Below are 15,011 nucleotides of genomic sequence, written 5' to 3'. Positions count from 1 at the left end.
TTTTTTTTTTTTAAACTATCAGGTCCAACCAATTTCAACTGCAGTTCGTCCACGGGCAAAATGTGTGCCCACGAGAAACTGGTTCACCTGGGGTCTTCCAGTGTGCGTACCCTCACCGAGTTTGATATTTACTTTACATTGTGCCTCGCCACAGCTGGATGGCTTGCATTGCCGTGTGTCAGGATCTCGTGTTTTGGGTTGAAGTCCCCTTCAGGTTCAATCTGCAGGGGAAGTCATGTACTAGGCCGTTATGATGATGAGGAGTGTGCGTGTGTGTGGGGTGGGGGGGGGTGGGGGGGTAATGCATCTGAACCATAATGCTATCATGTACCATTAGAAGAAACCTTGTTAGTGAAGAAAGGGAGACGGAGTCCAGCACTTTGATGTGTAGAGTGTTAGTGTATATATATATATATATATATATATATGTGTGTGTGTGTGTGTGTGTGTGTGTATGCATGTGTGTGTGTGTGTAGACATTCACAGGCTGGAGGCTGATGACATTGTGATAGCAGAAAGGACGGGCTGTGTTTTTGCTGCTGTGGAGGTAGTTGTAGAGGAGCCTTTTAGACGACAACAACACTGGGATGACTGACAGCTCCCTGAACCTATAGGAGGATGGGAAATGATTAACCTATAGGGCCGCACAAGTTTTCGAGATAGGCAAAATCCAGCTCAGCTTAGGTCTGGTTTTATAATGGGACCGACATGTTTTAAACGTAGGTCTTATTTCACATCTCCCTGTGCCATAGTCAGTGGTCGCCCCGTCCGTCTGCTTGGTCACCGTGTAATCCCAGTCCTGTTCACCCAAATGCTTCATAGAAGGGACGACATGGCCATTGCCAAAAGTACGCAGGTGAAAGCTAACCAAAAAAACAAACAAACCCAAGAGTAAGCAGCCATTTAATACTATATTCCAACTATATAATCACTCTTTTTATTATGACTATTATCATGGCCGTCACTGACCATGATACATCTTAGCACCAGGAGTGAGAGTGGCTAAGGGATTTGATTAAAACTCAAAAGGAAAAACTCAAGCAGTCACGAACTTGATAGAAATGTCAATGAATGGTGAAGTGGACTATAAATAAAGAACTACTGAAACCAAAAGATTCAGTCACATCCCTGCTTGTTGTGTATAACACTGGTCTGGATGAGTTTTTTTTCCTCTGTATCACATCTCATATTCTCTGTTGGACACTCAGCCACTTCCAAGTGCCAGTACAGCTGCTGCTAATGGTTGTGCACTTTCTCTGACGCCAGGATTGATCAGCATTTGATTTCAAATTCACCGCCCATGTCGTGAAAATGACCGCCGATTTCTCTGCTTCAAATCTCCCATATCTTAGAAAGAAATCTGCAGCTACTCACTTTTTTTTTTTTTTTTTTTAAACAGCTTAGCTATGAAACTCGACAGGGATGTGACTGTGGCCCCTTATGTCCACTGGATGCAGCCGCGTCACGTCCTCAAGCAGTCCCATCTTCCCACATTACTGTTGTTTGGTTCAGTTGTTACTTGTTTTTTCCTGCTTCAAATGTTTCCTGGTTGTTTAGCCAACGTTTTCTGCATTTTTATCTCTCTCTCTCTCTCTCTCTCTCTCTCTACCCACTCCCAATCCTCCTGTCAATTCAAAGGGATATATAAGCAATAAATAGTGAAAATTGTCCATATAAAAATGATCTCAGTGTTTATTAAGGTCCTGCTGTGACGGTGCCATCCAGCACCGAGTGCCGTACTGAGGGCCAGCTCCATAAACAATGGCTAATTCATAGTTTCCCAAATGAATGAGTCATTGTACGGGGGTGGTTTCCACCCTCTGACCACCTTTTCTCTCTAATTTCTTTAATATTCTATTTTCTTCTTTCCTCTTTCAAATAGTTTTCTATATGTTTCCTCACCACTCAGTCTTTTTCTGTACTGTTACAACTGCATTGCCCGTCAAAGATCAATCTCGTCTTTTTTGGGGGAAAAACACACCCGCTCTGTTATGACAGTGGAGTGGAGAAAAGAGCACGTGTCCAGTGGATGCTGGTACACTGGCTGGAATGAGGCGGATTGTTTCTGGCGGCCGCGATGGCGCTGAAACATGGAGCAGATGCATCCCGTGGGAATAAGGGGTAACATAAAAAGAGAGAATAAAGTGGAAGAAGGTCTGTCTCCATGAAACTCTAAACAGTCTGTAATAAAAAAAAAAAACAATAAAAAAATCTCATCCCTGGAGCTACAGCTCAGGCTTGCCCGTACATCTGATAACAGTTGGAGGGGATAGTTAAAAGCTGGTTAAAAACTGGCAACAGTGTTCAGGCAGTTCACGTGGGCATCATGGTATCCAACAGATAACTGCTCAGCTTCATTCTACAGATGGTGCTATAGTAAAAAAAAAAAAAACAGTCCTGCTTATTCAATTGACTGTCTGACCACCTCACATTGTTGTTGCACTTTGGACTGATGGTCAACGGTATTAAGTGTCATTGTCATTTCCTGTAGCGCTGCACCTCGCAGGGTGTCCGCCAGTGGTGAATTTGAAAGAAGAGCTAACAGAGAGCAGTGAGTAGGAGCTGGATCAGTGAGAGTGTGTGTGTGTGTGTGTGTGTGTGTGTGTGTACCATCAGTAACAGTAGTCAGCAGAGCTTCATCTCTTCAGTGGGCAGTACCAGGAGGCACCACTAGAGTGAGATGCACTGATCTTTGAGCAGCTGGAATGGGAGTGGAAATAACATGACCTGAGATTACAAATTATACAACCCCCTCCCCACCCCCACCCCTCCCCACCTGCACACGCGCCCACACACACACACGCGCGCACGCACGCACACACACGCACACACACACAACTAGAACCCACGTAAGTGAAACAACACAACAGCAGTGTGTAAACTAGAGGCTGTAGAATGACATGGTCAGAGTCTGCCCAGTGGCCTGGTGTGTACGTGTGTGTGTGTGTGTGTGTGTGTGTGTGTGTGTGTGTGTGAGAGAGAGAGAGCAGTTTCCTGGTGGTCTAAATTCCTCTGCTTGTATCTGTCAGAGTGTGTGTGTGTGTGTGTGTCTCTGTGTCTTAACAGCTATAGTTCCACAGTGGGCCTGTGGCAGCTCCACTGATTCAGACAGTCTGTCAGTCTAAAGGTGTAACAGTCCTTGGGGGTGGGACTTCTTTTCTGGCCCCTGTCTGTTGGCTCTCGGCACTCCACCCAGCCCGTAGTTCCACACCTAGACCTAGACGCTGGTGATTGACGCAAGGCAGGCGCTGGGCTTCTGGAGTTTCTCCGGTTGTGTGCCGGCAGGTTCTGGAATGGCGCGGAAGGTGAAGGGGGGACCGTTGCCGGTGGTGATGCCAAGGTGGCCGGGGCTCAGTGCCAGGTTCTGTCGACGGTTACTCTCCACTATGGAAGAGGTGTTAGATGCTAGGCTCTCCCTTGTTCTGCAGAGAGACACACACACAATGAGAATGAAAATGTATTCATCCACAACACCAGAACTACATTCCTTGTGTGACAGACATTCAGATTTTCGTTTGTCACATCAGAGAAATACATATTTAAAGACCACTTGGATCAGAACACTCACTTCTCTACAGCCTCAACACTGCTGTCCATCACCGAATGCTTGGTCCAGTTCTTATTATTGAATATTTATACTTGATCATACACTTAATGATTCAAATTTTTGATTTTGTTTAATTTAATACCATGACTATTTTATTGCATATTATTTGATTTGATTGATTTCTATGTTCTATAATGATGTCTAACTTTGGGCAGAGACTGTATTGGAGAGAGAGACTGTGTGTAATATTTGAATATAAAAGTGAGAAAAGATTTTTAAGCTCGTGCAATTTGCTTTCCTGAATAAAAAAAAAAGGTTTGACGTGATTGCGTGTCCTTAACACTGAGAGCGCGTTCACGTAAAGCCAGTTACCAAAGCCAGCTTTTCCAAAACGTCATCCAGAGTGTTCATCTTAAAACGCCAAGTTTAGTGTTTCAGTGTGCATGGGGTAAACAGTGATGTAACCCTCCCCAGTGAGGGTTGGGGCTGTGTGGCAGTGGAGTTGAGGAGGAATTTCTGTGGCCTCTAACTTTCTCTGTGATCATCTCATTTTATATGTCAGCGCTGAATCCAGTGGCACACGCATCACGCGCTGTGCGTGGGGCACCGAGTGCCGGAGGGGGCACCAAAACAGAAACTTGAGAATGCTTACAGTTTGAACTCGTAGCATGTGTTCATCTCACGTAGTGCTACTCAGCCAATCGAATCTGTGCATTCTGATAAGCATTGCGACTCGAGTCGGTAAGTGAGATACGCACACGCACACGCGCACACACGCACACACACACACACACACACACACACACGGCAGACAATAAGTGAGGCAGAGAAAAGTCATTTCTCATGACATACTCTCAAAAGAGAAAAACAGACAGCCGACACGGAGTTAACAAAAAGAAGAACTAGGGGAACTCAAGCTGCACTTATTATTTTATTTATTTTATTACTTTTTGTTTCATTTTTCTAAAATTAAGCACTTCATTTAAAGATGCACATTCCTCAAAAGCTCTCTGTTATGTATTTTATTTTTTAAATACAGCCCTTATTTGACTTGGATTGAGAAAAAAAAACCCAACATATATTATTATTTTTTATAATCCCTCCAGTTCGATGTGAAAACTGACAATAAATATTGTTATTATTTTTGTTAAACGTACTTAAGTGGTTGATATTTGTACTTTTGCGGTTGATATTGTACTTTAACAGTTAGTATTGTACTTTAGCGGTTGATATAGTACTTTATAGTAGTACTAGTAGTTGATACTTTTGCGTGGGGCTAAAACATCATCACCGTACTTTGAAACTAAGCTAACGGGGAATTAATTAATTCAAGCTTACGCGGACAAAACACTACTTTTTGCTATCAATCCCACAATGCAATCGGTTGCATTTAATAAATGGGAGGTGGTGCCTGTATAGTACCGGGTACGGGAAACTATTAGGTATAATAGTGTGTATGCATGCTGTGTGTATATACATGTTCTCACCGCGGTGAGTTGAATCCACTGTCAACAGTGACGGAGCTGGAGTCCATACTGTCCAGTCTAGCTGAGTGGGCTGACTGCTGGTTTTGACTGGGCTCTGGAAGGTTCTCTTTAGCACCAGGGAAGGTGAGGGTTCTTTCAAATCGCCTCTGTAGATCCCTCTCCTTCTCTCTCTCCAATAGCCACTGCATGGTCCCTGCCCCACCTCCTCCCATCCCAACGACGCCTCCTCCAGCCTTTTCGTCCTCTCCTCGACTTTTAGCCCCCCCCTCCTCGAGTTCATCGTCATCTGAGACGTTGTAGTAGTCAAATGAGGCCTCTGCAGCACTGGATGAGGGTTCAATCCCTAGTGGGGGAGCAGATGGTGTGGCCACCAGAGGTTTGGGAGCATCAAAGGCCTCCTGGGAATCAAGTGCATCGCATGATGATGACAGAGTAGAGGAGGCGAGGGCTGGGGGTTTTCTTAGGGAGCTGTAGCCGGGCAAAGGGAGGCTAGGAGGAGGTTTGAAGAGGGTATCTTTACTAAAGATCTCCTTACGTTTCTCCTGACCAGAGGAGGCACTGTTGGGAGGTCGTCCATTAGGAAGGGGGGGGTCAGGGATAGAGAGAGGTATTGGAGGCAGGCTGCCACCCTTAGGTCCCACCTTTGACAGGTCCTCCTTATTTTCCAGGGGATGGGGTGTCTGTCTGTCCGTTTGCCTGTCCGTGCTGCCTAGTTTTAATCCGTCATGACTGCTTTTGCCCAGAGTTCCCAGTGGGTTTGTTGCTGTGAGAACTGCCTCAGAGGAACTGGCGCATTGAAAGTAATCATCAGGCGGGACAGGGGTGGGTAGTGGTTTGGGTGAGTATGCTGGCAGGCTGTCCCTGCTCTTACTCTTCTCTAAGCTCCTGCTACCATCCAACCCCAGAGAATCCACAGGCAGCTTAGCTGAGGGGGGTGTGGCACGAGAGTAGTGAGAAGAGATCTGATTGGCTCGCAAGGTGCCATCATCAGTATAGTAACGGCTCCGGTCGTCATAATAATCAGGTGGTCCAATGGACCCAGCTCCAAGTGGTCCTTTAGAATTGTCCATGGATCTGGAACGTTCCTTGGCCTTGTCGCTGCGTTCGTTCCTGGACTTCCTCTCCTGGGTGTGGGAGTGTGAGCGGTGGACTTTGGAATGGTGGGCTGATGGGCCGTGGCTTGGCTCGGGGAAAGGCATTTCTGTGCGTCGCTTGGCGAGCTCTCCGGACACATCCCACTCTGGCGTGACAGGCAGGTGGGATGAGTCAAGGATGTTGGGGTTGCTGTGTGCGAGATGAAGCCGAGCCCGCTGCCGCTCCATGGCCAGGGCATGTTCCCTCGGTGACCGAGCCAGTGAGGACGAGTAGGCTCTGTAGTCCCTGTCGGCCAGCTCCAGATGGGAACCGTCGCTGGGCTCACCGCGAGACGCCCTCGTCTTGCTATGTGAGCGGCTGAGTTTGGTCTGAGACTGCTTTCTGTGTCTACCCCCACTTCTCCTACTCCTGGAGCTCTGATTGGCTGACGATGCTTTGCTCCTCTGGGCACGCTCTTCTTCAAGACGCTTCATGACCGCTGTGTGCCGGGCGAGGTTCTCCACAGTGAGGTCAGGGTTGATTCTGCGGATGATCTCCATCTCTACATGGCGTGGCAGCTGGCTGGGTATCTCTTCATCACGGAGCGGCCACTCCTCAGGGGGGAACTGTGCAGAGAAGGTGGCCAGCTGCTTGGCCTTGTCCTTCTTAAAGCTCAGACGGAACAGCTTCAAACCAAATTTCCGACTTCCTGTACCACTTCCTCCACCTGTTTGTTTCTCTATCTCTCCAGTTCCTCCTCCCCCTCCCCCTCCTCGGTGCTTGGTGAGCGTGTCCGTCTTGAAGGGGAACCCGAGGGTGCTGCGACTCTTTTCTGTGTTGCCTCCTGCTTGCTGAGGAGGTGTTTGTGGGGAGTGCGGAGACGAGTACGCCTCCCGGTGGTCTTTGGGGGATCTGCGCTGCAGGGTGGTGTGGTGGATAGGGGGGTCTTCCCCACGGTAACTGTTATTGTAAAAGGAATCCCCACCCCCTCCGCCTCCCCCACTGTGATTTTGGCTGGACTTTGGGTGTGTTCGATCTCGCACGACTCCCGAGGTGGACGGGGTGATGGTGCCAGAGAGAGGGGAGGTGCACTGCGTCTGCTGATGCTGCTGTTGGTTCTGATGTTGCTGCTGTTGGTGCCGGTCAGTGGATCGCTCCTCTAAGTGGTACCACTTGGAGCTGGTTCGGATTAGGCTCGGAGTGATGAAGTAAGTCTGAGGTGTTACAATAAAATATCCTTCAGGTGTTGGGTAGATCTTTCGCTCACGGACCAGCATGCTTAGCGTGTGGTGCAGAACCTCCTCCGTTGGCGTGGGAACACCTGAACAAAATTAAAGACAAGACGCACTTTAGAGCAGGGACATTTCACACAAGTCCACATTTGATTATTCTTATTATTATTATTATTTCGCTCTTCCAAAAGCTTTGTGGTACCTATACATTCAACTACTGACCGAGAACAGAAGAAATTGTCTAAAAATGCAGGTGTAAACAGAAGTCAAGTCAAGTTTATTTGTATAGCACATACGACAGGCGTAGCCTCAATGTGCTTCAAAATAAAATAAAAAATAGGCAAAGATCATACATGACAAAAACACAAGAACATATAAGATAAGAGGGTATTACAATAAAAAGGGAATAAGATAAGAAGGTATTATTATTAATATTATTATAGGTACTAAAAAGGATTACTGATTGTTGTATACTGATCCTAAAATACCCATCACACACTTTAAACTAAAAGCTTGCCAAAAAAAGATGTGTTTTTAGTCTGTTTTAAAAAGAAGACACTGTAGTAGCAGACCATAGTTCATGTGGTAGAGAATTCCAGAAAGTAGGACCATAATGACTGAAGGCAGCACAGGCTGCTTTAAAATGTATTCTAGGTATAGTGAGGAGACCTTTACTTGACGATCTAAGAGATCTGTCCGGTAAGTATTCAGTGAGCATGTCAACGACGTAGTAAGAGGGCCATTCACAGATTTAAAAACACTAAGGCGTCTTTTAAAATCAATTCTTTATTTTATCCGGCGCCAGCAAAGAAGTTAAAATACATCTTTTGGTTTTAGTTAATATTCTGGCTGCAGCGTTCTGAATAAACTGGAGTTTATTTAACGCCTGCTTTGTCAATCCAGAAAAAAAGTGCATTACAGTAATTTAGTCTACTGGAAATAAATACATGAACCAGACTGAGACAGGAAGCATCTAACATTAGATATATTTCTAAGATGATGAAAGGCAGTCTTGGAGATATGATATGACATCCAAAATCACACCCAAGTTTGGCATGCTCACAAAGTTTTACCGACAGGGGAGGTAACAAAGAGTGAATCTGGTGCGCTAAAGCCTTGGGACCTACTAAATCTCTGTTTTTTGTCCTCATTTAGCTGTAAAAAAAAAAATTCCATCCAATATATGATATCAGCAATGCATTGGAGGAGGTCATTCAGTGGGCTAAAGTAGTTAGCAGAAACAAATATGTATAACTGTGTGTCATCAGCATGGAGTGATATGGAGTGATATGAAATGTTGTATTGCTGAATGATGGACCCAAGTGGGAACACATACAAATTAAACAGCAGTCAAAGGTGCTCTATAACAGAAGATGACGCATTACAAGCTGTGCCAATGGTAAGAAATGGTGTACACTTCTAATAATAATAATAATATAATATAAGATTCTCTTTTTCCCCCTCCAAAAACAGTTAAATAATAACGATAATAGTGTTATTAAGAAACACGCATTTCATTTCAACTTGAACTTTTAATTTCCCGCTATGTTATATGACAGATACATATGTAATTGTTGGTATACAATAATTTCAAGATTTTTTCCCCCAAGAATGGAAGGTTTGAGATTGTTGTCTCTCGAAAACAAATGGATCAAGATTAGTCTTTTTCAACAATGGTGTTATAATGGCATGTTTGAGACTGCTGGGGAAGCTTCCAGAGGGTAGGGAGGCATTACTAATCTCAAGGACGTCATCTACAAAACAGCTGAAAACATCTTTGAACAACTTCGTAGGCACTGGGTCAAGAGCACCACTTCTTGCAGTTCACTTCATGTTGAATAAGGGTCGAGGTTGGACAGAGCGTTGGCAACGTGTCACCGAGTGGAAGAAGAGAGGCCGCACCCACCAGCAGAGGAAGCCGTAACATTATTCCTAATGTTGGAAACTTTACATATAAAGTATGAGGCAAGTTCATCAACATTTCTCTTGTGAGGCAGGTATTGGTCGAAGAGGATTAACACAGACTTCGAGTTCATTACACGATTGCCTTTAGACATTGTACAAACTGCATCGTTTCGACGTGTACTGAGAAGACCCGTTGAGAACGTGCAAGGAACAGTTAAATGAACTAACAAACTTAAATGAACTTAATGAACAACTAATATTCTGATTGAGAGATGTGTTGCAGCCAGTTCTTTTTGGAACCAATTCCCTGCATTCTCCTCTTAGCTCCTGCTCTACCTCACGTATATGATATGAAATATCACACATTTTATTTGTCCACTATCAGCAAACTAAAAGCAGCTATAAAACAGAAATCATCAGGTGAGGTTGTGTGCATTCACATCAGTCTACAAATGTCCAGACAGCCATTCTGCTTTAAACCTCTTCCTTTTCTTCTCATCTCTTATCCTCTCTGCTTCTTCTCTATTTTCTTGCTCTCTCTCTCTCTCTCTCTCTCTTCAGTATCGCCTGCTCTCTCTCCCTCTGTCAGTCTGGAGGTATTACTGCCAGTTACATCATAGCAGCCTTTCAGCCCAGCCAGAATGATGCAATATCACGCAGACAGACAGACTCTACACACACACACACACACACACACACACACACACACACACACACTGTTTGTCCGTCCCTTTTCCATCTTGTTGATAAGAAGGCTGAGCAGAGGGAAGGAGGTGGAGACAGAAGCAGGCTGTGTCTGAAAGCTGCTGTTCTGGATTCAGGACGGGCTAATCCTGACTATCAACACGCTCACACCAAATGTATGGTAGAGGAACAACATGAAGCTGATTACTCTCTGCTCTCAATGTACTGGCATCAGGGGAAAACTCGTAGCAGCCGTCTTCGACTAATTATGAGTGTGAATGACAAAAAACACAAGATAAGTTCCAGACTGGTTTGTACATATAGTCGGTGTGCTGTACAGCTATTGATTTTATATGCCTGTATAACTGAAAGTGAAGCGCACCTGAAATGTTGCTAATAATCTCGCATCTTATCTCAACAGCGGGTCAAAGTGGAAGCAGGAAGTAGGCGCGTAAAACTGTGAGGGATGTTCATAACGGACAACTTGGAGAATCCTTCCACTGATCTCCTTTGTTTTCTTGACTCATTTTGCGGGTCCTTATCTTATCGTTCCCCACCACCACGCTTCACTGCTGGGAGAAAGTTCTTTTGGTGGTATGCAGTGTTGAATTTTTGACAAACGTGGGGGTTTTGGTTGTGACCAAACAGTTCAATTTCAAGTTCAAGTAGGCGGCTTCGCTCACCCTTGCAACCCTCCCATGAAAGCCATGATGATTGAGTTCTATTCTTATTGTGGAACCTGAATTATCACCTTTCTTGCGGCCCGTGCAGATATTGTAGGTGGCCGTCCACTTTTAGGCAGAGTTGCCGTCATTTTCAGTGCTCTCCATTTGTAGATGATCGGCCTCATGGTGAACCGATGGAGCTCAAATTATTTTAGAGTGATTTAAATATGCTGTCCCTGCCTTCTTCCTGAGGATCCCATTTATTTTCCTCTCGGCACGATTCGCCTGTGTGGGTTCACTTTGGTAAGACTAAACTGACTTGGTTTCATCTCTGTTTCATATCAGCGCTGCCCAGTTTCATCCCTAAAATATCTCTCATTTCATTGGTCCATTTCATAGGTTGATTTAATCACCAATTTTGTCCCACCTGATTGTATTAACCTGCTCGTTTTAAGCAATGCAGCTCAGGGTTCACAAACTTTTGCACCTACAGAAGTTGACAAAAAACATTTTTTTCATTTAGTCTTGACTACGCAATTGATTTTCTCAAAAAAAAAAAAAAAAAAACGTATGTGGAATTGATAAGCATACACTTGTTATTTCATATAAAAATATGGTAGAAATAATGGTAAACAATGGAGAGTGTGTACCTAGATGGAGAACTTGTTTCCATACAGCCAATCAAATGGCTTCAATTTAAACCATGTTTTATAAAACAGTAATGTCAGTTGTGTAATAGGCAGACGGTCACACTGTATGGCGCAAGATAAGGGACAAAATAAAGACTGCTGAGAAGCCGGTGGAGGCTCTATCCTTGCTGAAGCCGACTACTGATCTGGGCAATGATACGCTTTTATTTAAAATTTCAGAAGAGTAAAGATTTATTGAACAATTGAAAGTGACTCTGACGTTGGTAATTTGCTATTAACATTAAGAAGATTGGTTTAGATTGATTGACAGCATGCGTGCAATTGCCACAGGGGACCGGGGAACGTGCCCCCCATTTGTAATCCATCTATACAGCTTCAAGCCATACAGTCCATGGCATGGTTTAAGCTCATGCTTTTCTGTGTTTAATTACACTTGCCCGGGTGGAAGCAGCATTCATTGTACTAAATGTAGGGGTGTACCACAAAATAAACAAAAGAAGAAGATACTCCACACGCGCATTATGTATGTGTGTGTGTGTGTGTGTGTGTGTGTGTGTGTGTGTGTGTGTGTGCACCTAACTTCCGAAAGTAAAAGAAGAGAGTAAAAAAAAAGTGAAGCAAGAGAGACAACGCCTCAGTCAGTCAGCTGATAAGATGCGGGCTCGAGGTGAGCACCAAGAATTACTCATACAACAACACTCCCGTAACAATATTGTTGGCAGCTTGTTACACGCTGTATTGAAGTTCATCATGTCAGAAAAAAAGTTCGTAGAACTTGGCTAGCAGCCAACCTCCATATCACTACTATTGCTTCACTAAAACTATCATTGGTGATCCTGGATAACCAGCATCTGGTTGTTACCGGTCTCTGGGGTTTCCACTGGGGAAACTGGGGGTTTCCAGCTGTGAGCGGAAGAGGCGGGTTGCTGGCGTAAAGTTACGTTACAAGCCACACAATCAGGACCAGGAATGAAGTCTTGAGGTGGGATAAAACGGTCGGGTGATGGTACCCGAGGGAGAGATCGGCTATAGTGACAATTAAAAGTGATATTCAACAAAGTGAAATGTAAACAATATAATCACATAACTATCACATAACAAGAAGCTTTAGAAAAACTAGAAATCATGCAAATATTAATAATAAGGCTAAGTGTGGATGCACCTGTGTCAAGAAATTGTTTCGGCAAGCAACTCCCCCGAAAACTGCCACAACCCTCTGAATATCTTGCTGGAATTGAGTAATTAAGAAAATATTGGATTGAAGCATAAAGCTGCCTGGTTTACAGAAACGATGCTTGCATGCAGGCAAGCTTTATTTAATGTCAACAGTGTCAGAATGATCTCATCAGTGCAAATGATTTTGATAAATGAGAGAAATTGTCCCTCAAATTATTATAAACTCATTGATAAACTGCACAGTAACTGGACAGAGTGTGTGTGTGTGTGTGTGTGTGTGTGTGTGTGTGTGTGTGTGTGTGTGTGTGTCTCTGTTGCTTGTCATTACATCATACAAGTGCAGTTGCTTTGGTGACATGACGCAAGTTCTCTGAAGAGGGAAACCCAGAATTGACTGACACACACAGACAGCAGACTAAATGTTTGTGTGTGTGTGTGTGTGTGTGTGTGTGTGTGTGTATATAGTCGGTCTTAACCTCCAACTATGTCTCCACTCGGCTTTCTATCCTATGAACTGATCTGGCTCATTCTATTGGCTGAAGGAAAACATATTTCTCTCTGAGAGTGAGATGTTCAGCCTCATGTCTGTGCGTAGTACAGAGCTGGAGTGATTAGCCTAGCTTAACATTAAGACTGGAAGTGGGGGGGGGGGGGGGGTACTCCAGTACTTCTGTACAGTGTCTCCCCTGGTTGCCTGGCAGAGTGTCATCTTTAGTAGGTTCAGTCCACTTAAACATTTCCTGGTAATGATCATATTATGTCTTTATATAATATTACATTATGTTATATAGGCCTACATATCAAGAGAACGCTCTACACCTGCTCTATATGTAAAGTGCCATTAGATAAATTTTGTTGTGATTTGGATTTGAATTGAATTTTTTTTTTTTACACATGGCGTCAAATTACGCGACATAGCGGAGTCGGTTTCCCTGACTTCACCTCAGCTCAGCATGCGGTAGTAGGTGGTGGTGAGTCTGAGAGGTTATGAGTTAGTGGGTCTACATTGCATTTCACCATTTTTCATTGTGGTGAATTATTGTGTTTGTGCACAAACTTGAGCTCGCCAGAACATCGAGAAGCCCCCGAATCTGCAACGAAAAGCGCGGCCGTGTTCAGCGCTCGTTTTAGACAGGAATGCTACATCATACTACGATATGACGAGGTTCAGGACGGTGCTGCCTGGGGAAGGGGACAAAATATCAACAGTTAAACTCCTTTAGGTAGGCAGTTTTACTATTGTCTCCAATTTACTATTCATCTACATATAAATACTTCTTGGCTGTATTATTTACACATTAAAATTGGCAAGTCAAATTGACATATAAGAGATCAAGCATACGATTTAAAAGCAATGACGGGGAAAACAAAAGTCAGACGGAATGGCAGGGTGGAAAAACAAAACACGTATGACGATATGTCGCAATGGTGTTTACAAAGACTGGAATAAAATATATCAAATAAAATCATTTCGTGTTCATTATCTTGTGTAATGTGTGTGATGTTTGTCTGAAAAAGAAGCTTCTCGTTGCCCAGACAGGCCATGTCTTCTCCTTGTGTGAGGGAGCTTTGTGACATCCGGTTGTAAATTCCGTCGCGGGAGGACGGCAAAGTTAAGAGATAAAAATGTTTAGAGTTAATTAGTTAGTTTGTTATTACTGTGGACAGCAAAGCCATGTACCGTTACTGGTATTCCCTTCTGGCATCACCTTATTTTACTGTCCTGCTCTCATCCACAACGACAATATCCGGTTCGCAGTCTACCTAAGTGTGCATAAGTGTGACAAGGTTGATCTGAAACAAACACAGGCAGTGACCTGCCGCTGCTCGCTGTGTTAGGACTAAAAACTAACCTTCTAAATGCTCCTTCCTTTCAAAATTAAGCCACTGGAAATGAAAAAAAGTTGCAGTACATTAGGGTTCCATCCTCCAACCATCCATTAGCCATATTTGCTTATCCTTGAAGGGTCTGAACTAGCAGCTCTCCTGCTTGGGGTGCTTTCCGTTCAGCTAACGTGCCTCCTCACGTCCCTCACTCTGCGCACATTATGCCCACCTGGTGAAGCTCCTCACACAGCCGGGTAAAAGGAAGGCTTCCCAGGTCGACAGCACATTTTTCAACAAAATGCTATTCAAGTAAGAAATATTAGCGTTAAATTATTGATGTATTGATATGGCCAGCGGTGTCTGAATGTTGTGGGTGGTCCAGGTTCATTTGTCTAAAGGCCCTTCTACACCAAGTCCAACATATTCGAATCGAAGTGTGTTGGCGATTTAAAAATAATCACCACCTCATGTTTTGTCCAATATGTTTACACATGAGAGACTTAATCTGCAACGTATTTAGTAACAACAGCAATCAATAATTAAATTACGATAATAATCTTTGAAATGCACTCAAGTACAGTCTCACAAAACAAAAAATGAAATCCAACAGAAAAGATACAGGAAGAAACAGGAATGTACAGCGCTTCATAAAATGTACTGTGAGCCCTTGTATATATTATAGGGTGATAATAAATCAATACATTTAATTGAGTACAATATTTATCCAAAAAAAACAACAACTGTGTAGCAGCAGGCGGAGGCTG

At 43.9% G+C, this 15,011-nt stretch overlaps 1 protein-coding gene across 1 annotated transcript in view; it reads right to left on the bottom strand.

The window, feature by feature from the left end:
• Positions 1-3,217: 3,217 nt before the first annotated feature.
• The window catches only part of LOC139291414 (storkhead-box protein 2-like), a 68,575-nt gene continuing 56,781 nt past the window's right edge, over positions 3,218-15,011 (bottom strand). The window contains exons 3-4 of the mRNA XM_070913431.1: positions 5,035-7,429; positions 3,218-3,422 (exon numbers count right to left, since the gene is read on the bottom strand). Coding sequence (XP_070769532.1) covers positions 3,218-3,422; positions 5,035-7,429 — 2,600 coding nt within the window. The remainder of the gene's footprint in view (positions 3,423-5,034; positions 7,430-15,011) is intronic.

This window comes from Enoplosus armatus, chromosome 10, assembly GCF_043641665.1.
Source record: "Enoplosus armatus isolate fEnoArm2 chromosome 10, fEnoArm2.hap1, whole genome shotgun sequence".
Lineage (NCBI taxonomy): Eukaryota > Metazoa > Chordata > Actinopteri > Centrarchiformes > Enoplosidae > Enoplosus > Enoplosus armatus.
The sequence above is the reverse complement of the archived record's forward strand: the minus strand, read 5'-3'. Positions and strand labels throughout refer to the sequence as shown.